The 9723-nt window shown below is 38.8% G+C and overlaps 1 protein-coding gene across 1 annotated transcript; it reads left to right on the top strand.

The window, feature by feature from the left end:
• The first annotated feature begins 1955 nt into the window (after nucleotides 1-1955).
• On the top strand, nucleotides 1956-7190 carry fsta (follistatin a). Its single transcript, XM_062417592.1, has 6 exons — nucleotides 1956-2046; nucleotides 3204-3395; nucleotides 3592-3810; nucleotides 3963-4187; nucleotides 4859-5089; nucleotides 7071-7190. The coding sequence occupies exons 1-6, from the start codon at nucleotides 1956-1958 to the stop codon at nucleotides 7157-7159; spliced, it is 1047 nt and encodes a 348-aa protein (XP_062273576.1). The 3' UTR covers nucleotides 7160-7190.
• Nucleotides 7191-9723: the final 2533 nt, after the last annotated feature.

The raw sequence follows: 9723 nt of genomic DNA on the forward strand, positions 1-9723 counted from the left end.
TTATTTTGAAAGTAGGTCCTGTAAACTGAGGAGGTATAGATCTCATTTTCTTTTTCTTGAGTACAGCTGTTGGATTGCACAGTATGCAGCATGAACTCCATCACTGGATCACAAAAAGGGCACACCAAAAATAATACTGCAAGCACAAAGAATCTAGCACAGTCTCATTGGGTATTAGATAACAGAAAGTGGGTGATCCTAAGATTTATATGTAACGGGAATATCTAATTGCAACTTGCATTATGTTGTTATGTAATGGTCATTTTTATAATAAATTCTACTGTATGTATGTTTGCATGTTACAGTCTTTGGGGAAATCAAGTTTTTTGTTGTGAATCACTTCACCTGTTTTGGTTTTAATCCTCGGATGTTTTGTGAATGATCGTCTGTAAATAAACCAACAATTCCCCAGTGCTGTTTGTGATGAAAAGTCACCAATAAGAAAATAACCAGCTATCCAATAACACATGTAAGGGTAATAAAACACAAATATCATGTCTAGCATGTCTGGCATGTCACAACTAGGGGGGGGGGGGGATAGTTATATTTTATGATCATTATAATAGCTTTTGGTTACCATAGACATACAATGGGGATTTCGAAAGGATGCATGATTATAAATAAATAAATTGTAGATTGTCGATACCTGAGTGACATTTCACTGGTATGAGAGAGGATTAAAGTGTCTTATACGCGGCTGATAGATAATGAACTCCCTGGTGTCTGATTCGTACAGCAGCCTGTTTGCTCTTTGCTCTGGAGAGCTGTAACCACAGTTCCGCTGAAGAGGTCGCACAAGGACTTCTGAAGGAGTACAAGCCTGTGCGTCAGTGAGTGGAAAGCTCTATTTGTGTGTGTGTGTGTGTGTGTGTGTGTGTGTGTGTGTGTGTGTGTGTGTGTGTGTGTGTGTGTGTGTGTGTGTGTGTGTATGCGTGTGTGTGTGTGTGTGTGTGTGTGTGTGTGTGTGTGTGTGTGTGTGTGTGTGTGTTTCATTCAATGAAATGCAACACCCTTCTCCTCTGTCTGAAGCCTCTTCGGAAACAGGTTTGATTATATTTAAAAGCTTGACCCGGGAGAGAAACCCAAACAACTGTCTGTTCTAATATTAGCAGTGCGGCTGCGGACTACTATGAATTCTATTATTGTCTGGGCTCAGATATATTCCAAAAGTCAACTCTCATCAAAAGATTTACACTTTTGTGTGCAGTTGGTGGAAAAAATATCAGTTACCAACAAGTAGTAGTCCTAAAATGAAGGACTCATGGTATGTCTGGATAGGTATGTTGGCTCCAGGCATGTTTTATTACACAGTAATAACAACCTTAATATATGAGTCACAAATACCATTATTATTATTATTATTATTATTATTATTATTATTATTATTATTATTATTATTATTATTATTATTATTATTATTATTATTGTTATTATTATTATTATCATCATCATCATCATCATCATTATAATAGCTTTAAAGATGCAAATCCAAGTCATGCGTAAAAAGGAGCTATGCATCTCAGACTGATATAATGTGATTACAAAACTAAAACTATAAAATTTCACCATCAAAACCAAATCCATGTCAACTGGCACAGTTTGTCTTACATGCCGTGTTTGCCTTTGTTTGACGGCAAAGCCTCATAATTCCGAATTATATATTTTCTTAAACAAATTCAGACATATTTTCATATTCTTTAATTGTTGTGGCAGGAGAAAGTTGCTTGTAACGATGTCACCTGATTGGGATTGAAAGAACTTTGGTAAGAAAAAAAAAATCTCCCCACCCCCACAGAAGAGGAGACCGCCCACCACAGACAGTCAACCCGAGACCCCTTATAGATTTAAAAAGAGAGGCTGCATTCTCAGACTGACACTTATTCAACACTGCCACCTTAAGCAGATTAGTTTTGCGCTGCCTGTGTCAAATACGTGGTTCACTTTGCCTCTCCATCATGTTTAGGATGCTGAAACACCATCTTCACCCGGGCATTTTTCTCTTCTTCATATGGCTTTGTCACCTCATGGAACATCAAAAAGTTCAAGGTAAGCTCTCTTCATCAATTTCCACTTAATCTCTCCGTTTGTGGAAAACTTCGACTGCTGTCAGCCACAAAACGCGCACGATTGTCGGATACTTACTTCATCCGAGAAACTTTTTAAAGTGAGTTTCCATTTTTCCCGCTGATAAAACTCTCTGTACATCAGACAGTGCGTGCGTAAAGCGTCCATAAAACAGGTGCCGTTTGGGACACTTCAAAGTGAGACTACATGGCAAGTTTTGCAGTCCTCGCCAGGCGCACGCACTTAAGCCACCACGCCGTGATGGTGGTAGTGTCAGCTTTCCATAATACCTGAACATATTCAGATACTTTTGCTTGAGCGTGTGGTGTCTCAATATCTGGTGGTCGAACCTGTAACAAAGTTCAGATATACATTGTGAGTTTATGGGCGTGCTATGCATTTCTCACGCACACCCATAGATTGCGTTTTGTCAAATTACGTGTTAAGTTATAACAAACAAAAAATAAGAATAAAGCTGGACATTTTTGCACATATCATTTATAGTTTAGGAGCTTATAGCTCAAATACACATGAGAGAAATCTGTCTTCAATTTAAGAAATCCACCATTCCATGAGCATGTCATGTGTGTCTGTGTCGGTTTAGACATCCTGCTGTTGTCTGGCTCAAATGATATTTTGTGCCATTGGAAGAGGAAAACTTCTGTTTTTTATTTGTATTGAATTAAAAATCAACTTTATATGATATGATGAAGTCAGTGGCTGGTGTGTATATGTTGGTATATTGTTGTGAGGCGTTAGAGACGGTGGTGTGTTTAGCCTTGTAACCTAAAGACCGTGGTTTTCTGAAGGAGATTGGCTGCTATTTAACGCTGTCTAGACTCTATACTTTCTGTCCATGATAACAAGGAGTGTCTGAGAATAAAGGGCAACCCCCAGCCAGTCTTACTTTTTTGGTTTGTGGCTGCATTGTACGGGCTGTCAGTCACAGATGGGATAGGCATGTGTTAACAGTCTCGAGAGAAAAAAAAAAGAATCGGACAAAATACTGCCGGGAGGGCGAAAGGGGAGGGAGGGAGCGTCTCAGATAATACTGGCTGCGTGTGTATGGTGCGTCTGGGTCAGCGGTTTCAGACGTTCAACGTGCGACACTGGAGCTTTTTTTGTTTGTCTGTTTACAGCTGGGAACTGCTGGTTGCAGCAGGGAAAGAACGGGAGGTGCCAGGTGCTCTACATGCCCGGGATGAGCAGAGAGGAGTGCTGTCGGAGTGGAAGGCTGGGAACGTCCTGGACCGAGGAGGACGTTCCCAACAGCACGCTCTTTAGGTGGATGATCTTCAATGGCGGAGCCCCCAATTGCATACCTTGCAAAGGTGGAGGTGCACTCATTTCCCTTCGTTTCCACATCATTAACAATACACATCCCCAGTCGGTTAATTAATCCCAGCGATGGTCTAATTTACACCCAGCGTAAATGATTCCTTAGTGTGCTCTGTGTGCACCAGAGTAAGTTTACGCACAAACCCAACACCATCACTAGCATCTCATAACTCAGATCTTTCATTTTAGAAACCTGCGATAATGTTGACTGTGGGCCTGGAAAGAGGTGCAAGATGAACAGAAGAAGTAAGCCACGCTGCGTGTGCGCACCGGACTGCTCCAACATCACCTGGAAAGGACCAGTCTGCGGCTCGGATGGCAAGACCTACAAAGACGAATGCGCATTGCTGAAGGCTAAATGTAAAGGCCACCCTGACCTGGACGTGCAGTACCAGGGAAAGTGCAAGAGTAAGTAGGCTAAATATTTTTTTCAAATTCTGCCTGTTTCAAAGTTCCACATTTTTCAAAGCTGTGAGTGCTAAAAATCCAGCATGTTGTTATCCTTTTCCTGAATTTTGTGTCATTTTTTCACAAATAAAACAATTTATTTGTCTCAACAGAGACGTGCCGTGACGTACTGTGCCCCGGCAGCTCCACGTGCGTCGTGGACCAGACAAATAACGCATATTGTGTGACGTGTAATCGGATTTGCCCCGAGGTGACACCGCCTGAGCAGTACCTGTGTGGAAACGACGGGATCATCTACGCCAGTGCGTGTCACCTGAGAAGAGCTACCTGTCTTCTAGGCAGATCTATTGGAGTGGCATATGAGGGAAAATGCATCAGTAAGTCTGCAACTAGAGACGTGAGAGCGTGAGACTTTACTCTCTGAGAGCGCCTCCAGCCACTGACTTTGAATATTGTTTGAGTGCATTTTCTTCCTGGCCAGCTCTGCAGTTATTCAATGCTCATTTTTGCCAACATTCCACAGAGGAGGGGGTCTTTGAGAGAGAGAGAGAGAGAGAGAGAGAGAGAGAGAGAGAGAGAGAGAGAGAGAGAGAGAGAGAGAGAGAGAGTGAGAGAGAGAGAGAGAGAGAGAGAGTGTGTGTGTGTTTGGTAGTTGCTTGTGTTTGCTCAAGAAATGATAGACATCTTATTATTTCCTGATGTTGGCAGCACTATCCCATATGGGAGAGAGGGAAAGAGAGGGGGAGGAAGAAAGAGAGCACAACAGGGAGTGCTGGGGGCCATGAAGACATGCTTCAAGTTAACATTTGAGTCAGATGGAATTGTATCCAGAAAGTAGTCAATCAAAGTCATGTAGTCTTAAAAATAGTAATTAAAACATGACTACATGTTAACTGCCACAAGATCTAACCCTGTTAAACAGGATTTAGTTTTATTCCTAACTTGGTTCTCCAAAAACTCAGCAGTCATCTGATCCTGCTTGAAAAGCATTTATGATAATCCATCTAATCAAAGATTTCCCCTGTGCTGATTCCTTCCTCTCTTCTAGAGGCCAAGTCGTGTGAGGACATCCAGTGCAGTGCGGGGAAAAAGTGTCTGTGGGATGCTCGGATGAGCCGAGGCCGCTGCTCACTGTGTGATGAGACCTGTCCAGAGAGCAGGACTGATGAGGCGGTGTGTGCCAGTGACAACACCACATATCCCAGTGAATGTGCCATGAAGCAAGCTGCTTGTTCTATGGGGGTGCTGCTGGAAGTCAAGCATTCAGGATCTTGCAACTGTAAGTAAATAATGAAAATATGACAAAACAAGAAAACAAAACAACCACCCTTCCCCTCCAAGCAAAAGACAATATTCCATGTTGCTTCCCCAACAAAAACCCTCCTCTGAAAGTGCCCCGCCCCCCAACCCCACTTTCCCCAAATTCCCTCCCCAGCCACACCACCAAGCACAGCTTAAGCAAGCAGAAAGGACTTGGGAATGGAAGAACTTGCATGACGTTGTCTTTGTCGCTGGCTTTTGTTCTTGTGTTCTTGTTATTTTTTATTTTATTTTACTTTGATCAATTCTTCTGCAAAACAAAATAACAGAAAGGTGAATTAAAAAGCATAAATCTATATCAGTCGACTCTAACAGGTGTCTGATAAAAGGCTAACTCAATAAAAGTAACGCAAATAATAAAGAAGACTAATTTTGTTTGCAGTGGAACAATCCTGATATTTAAATATCTAGTTAAGCTTATGGTCATGCTAGTGACCTGCAAGAGCAGGTTGCCTTAAATCTCATACAGTTTTTTAATCAGTAATGGATTATTTTTACGATAGTGGTCATATCTTTACAGCTTGTAAAATCCATGGTCACATTGATATTCTAAAGGTAATGGTGTATTTCTGTTTTTGTATTATTTCTCTTTTTTGTTGCTTTTGGCTGTAATCAATCAATTCAAAATGCACTGCCTCTTGTGACATACACCACACTGCCAACGTGTCAATAAGAACAGAAAACTTTTAAATATACTCAAATGATGTGCATAAGGTGATTGTAACATTGGTGCCATGATAATGATTAATTAAGACAATGGATTTTAAAAATTGATAATCATGTAGACTACCTATCAGTAGACCAGACTGAGCCATTCATGTGGTCACAAATCTGGGAGAAAAAATCAAATTATCAAATTGTATCAAATTTACATTCCACGTTGCTATGTTAAAGAATGTCTCCTTGTTAGTTTCTTTCTCCTGACTGAGTACCTTAATGTGATGTACCTTAAGGTATGCAATGGAATCTAAGGGACCAACTTTATGATCACCTCATGAGCTAAATATATAAATGTGATAGTTTACAGTGTGCAGGATAAGCAGAAGAAGCTTGTAGAAACACACTCTCTTACTTCTCATCTCGTCATTAGAAAAAAAAAACACCTATCAGCTAACTTCTTTTGTTCGTGCTGTTTCCACTGAATGTGTTGTCTATCAGAATATGTATCAGAAATTACAAATCCATTTGGATTGATGAGGGACTGCCTGTTTTTTTTTTCTTTATTTTTCTTTTTTGTATTGTCACTCTTGCTCTTGCTTGTGTGCTTTTTTTTGTCCGATGTAAATCTCTTCTGTAAAAAGAAAAGAAAATACCTCAGAACTGTGTTGATGATCTTTGACCTGCTTGCTAAGGCCAGGCTGTGACACAGAGTCCTCCCTCCCTGTATGTTCGAGTCAGAAGCTAAAATAACGGTAATAATAAGAGCGAAGAAACTAGCAAATCCAAGAACACAATAGCACTTTTTTTGTGTTACGTGTGTCTGCTTTCAGGAATCTGCCCAAAAGAGACCCAAACCACTGGAACCATCAGCCCCAGTGCCCCCCAACCTGCCACCTAACCTCCTCCCCTAACCCACCTTGCAACACCCCCTGCTCCCACCTCCCATTCATCCCTCTTTTTTTCTCTTGTTGCAGCCCTGACTTGCTAGATTATGTAAATGGTAGTTGCATAATTGACAAACCACAGTAATTGTTGATGCCAAGCCACACAGGCCCCCCCTCCCCCACCAACACAACCCCTCAAACACACACACATACACACCACACACACACATACACACACATAGAAAAATAAACATATACAAGCTGAAAAAATAAGAAACAAGAGGGAAGCTGTGTGCCAGTGGCTTTGCTGTGAGCTTTTTGTCAGAACATTCAGTGATATTCTGCGCTGTTGTGGTCCATATTCATACAACAGCTACCATATATTCTCCCATATAGCCATTACAGAAGACCAGGAGGAGGATGAGGAAGATGAGGACTCAGACTACATGGCCTATGTCCATTTATCTTCTATACTGGATGGATAGGCCCCCATCACTAGGGAACAGTCCCAGGGCAACGAATCATGTCCATACTGTACATTATGTGTATGCTTATTTATTTTTTAAAGAAAAAGGAAGTATACATATAGTTCAGTCTGCTAGATGTTTATTTATACTTTTTTGTGTTTTATAATTTATACATTTACGATGTCAGGCTTACTATCTACCATGATATATTGTGTTACCACTCATTTTCCCCTTTTTTGTTGTTGTTGTCCTTTTTACTTTCTTTTTTTTTATCATGAAGAAATATATTTGTCCAAAGAGAAGCAGTGTTATTTATTTGTCATGTTACCGTGTAAGTATAAGTCCTCTACAAGCTGTAAATTGCATTCCCTGAGCTGTAAAAATCTGCTTGTTACTGTCAAATCTCTATCACAGATGTCTATGTCACACATAGGTAAATGCATGTTTAGGCTGTGTGTTTATTTATTGGGAATATATCAATCATTTTATGTACAGAAGTGTTTCTGGTTTGTTTACAACTCATAATAACTGACCAAAGGGATTCTCTCAATGGTTTTGCAAAAGAGCATTGTAAAAGGTGCAACACAGCAGTGATGAAATGGAAGAGAAAAAAAGAGCCATTTGTTTTTCTTTTCTTATCTTTTGGTTATTCTTCAGTTTTAGCCCCTTAGTTTTGTTTCTACACAGAGACAACGACTTTAGACATTATTCATTAGCATTCATTTTGTCTTACCATGTTAGAGCAGAGGTAGACTTTGGACGATACTTGATTATTTCGGAAACAATGTGCCATTAACATTTGTGTGCTGTCTTCTTGCCAATGTGCTCCATATTGCTCTCGCAGAGCTAAAATAGAATTAACGTACTGCAGTACTCAACACTATATCAGACTACATCAGCTTGTTTCTTTTTTTTTTCTTTTTTTTTTTCTCAGAATGCATTTTTATTTTCAAACATCACAAGAGAAATACAAAATTCTGTTATGAATATATAGTTTTGTATTTTTTATGTAAATGTCATATGTACATACAAAGTTTGATGGTATTTGTACAGATATGAAGAGTGAAACAATAAAAGTTTTTTTCCTTATACTTTTTCTGACTCTGGTATGTTATTGATTTATGGATAACTTGTAGTTCAGTGTATCGAAATATTAATATGTGTGTTCAATTCAAGGGAACAGTTGCACCAAAATCATGTTATAGGCCGACACACAGCATAGGGTAATAGGATTAGGCGATCTGACAATATATGATATAAGCTTTCCATCTTTATCAGAGACTGGACCATTCTGTTTATATCACAGCATCTGTACCTTTAATATTTCTGAGTGTATTATGAAGTTGTGAGGATTTATGACAATACTGGAATTTCACGATTTTTTTGCATCACTGAGATTATAGCCCCTTTGTCAGGTATTTAAATCATTTGGAGTGGCCAAAAAGAGACATTCCTGTCTGTTATTTATGCATGAACAGTTGGTCTGTAGATTATCCAGAAAATGTACTCTGACATGATAGACTGTGTATAGACATTGCAATTTAAAGCATTCAATTCAAGGGATTTGAGCCATATTGTCCACATCTAATGCAATATGCTCTAAAACAGAATATTTAGAACAGCAATTATGAGTGTTTTAGCACAATAATCACTACATAAACTTTGTGGCTGTTTTTCATGTGCTCAACAAAACAACGAAACTAGTTGCTAGATCACATGAAAAAACCCTTTAAAGTAGTAAGTAAACTAATCGAAGCCATTTAACCAGCATATGAATATGAGCGTCATACATTTTTTGACTCAACTGAGTTTAATAAACCTTTGGAGGATCGCTTGACCACAGTTTAGTGTAACCCAAATTTTAGAGACAGTGACCTGATTTTTTTTTTAAAGACAGAAAACATGTGAATCTGCAATTTTGAAGCAATTGACACCTTAATTCCTCTGGATGTGGCATGTTCCTTTCCACCAACAAAATCATCGTCGTAATTTGCAGTGTTGGGGAGTAACTATACTGTAGTTACATGTGATGGTATTATGTAATTTAATTTCAAAATAAATGTAACTGTAATCTGTTACAGTTATTGAGATAAAAATGTGTAATTAAAATACAGTTACCTAGTGATATATATAATGTTTTCTGTAAAAATCTCAGGCTATATGTTGAATAATATTCAGTTTGTTGCTTTGCATGTTTTTGATATATACAATGTCTTCTTTTGCCATTTCCAGTCAAGGCTGTTTAGTAAAGCCGTTTGATGCTACTCTGATGCTTTTGATTGGTTATTTTGTTTGAATTTGTAGCATAGTTTTTAAATACATCATGATGTGGGCCTGATTTTGAGCACAAATGGGCTTAAGTGTTGTCACAGTACCAATTAAGCCCATGCCAAATGTTTGACTTTTTTCATAAAATATCTTTATTTTATATTCCAAAATCTACATAAATTAATGGATACATTTCCAAATGACAGATAAATCTTGCTTTATAAGAAATGATCTCCCTTATAAATCATTTTACTACGCATGAAAAACAACTGAACTTAGATTTTGGTGAGCTTAATGAGTACACTTAGCCTAAC

Source organism: Scomber scombrus, chromosome 4 (genome assembly GCF_963691925.1).
Source record: "Scomber scombrus chromosome 4, fScoSco1.1, whole genome shotgun sequence".
Classification (NCBI taxonomy): Eukaryota; Metazoa; Chordata; class Actinopteri; order Scombriformes; family Scombridae; genus Scomber; species Scomber scombrus.

Coding starts and splice junctions, on each gene's coding strand:
- fsta (XM_062417592.1), top strand. CDS start 1,956: ATGTTTAGGATGCTGAAACACCATCTTCACCCGGGCATTTTTCTCTTC. Junction 2,047..3,203: donor GGAACATCAAAAAGTTCAAG/GTAAGCTCTCTT, acceptor GTCTGTTTACAG/CTGGGAACTGCTGGTTGCAG. Junction 3,811..3,962: donor GTACCAGGGAAAGTGCAAGA/GTAAGTAGGCTA, acceptor TTGTCTCAACAG/AGACGTGCCGTGACGTACTG.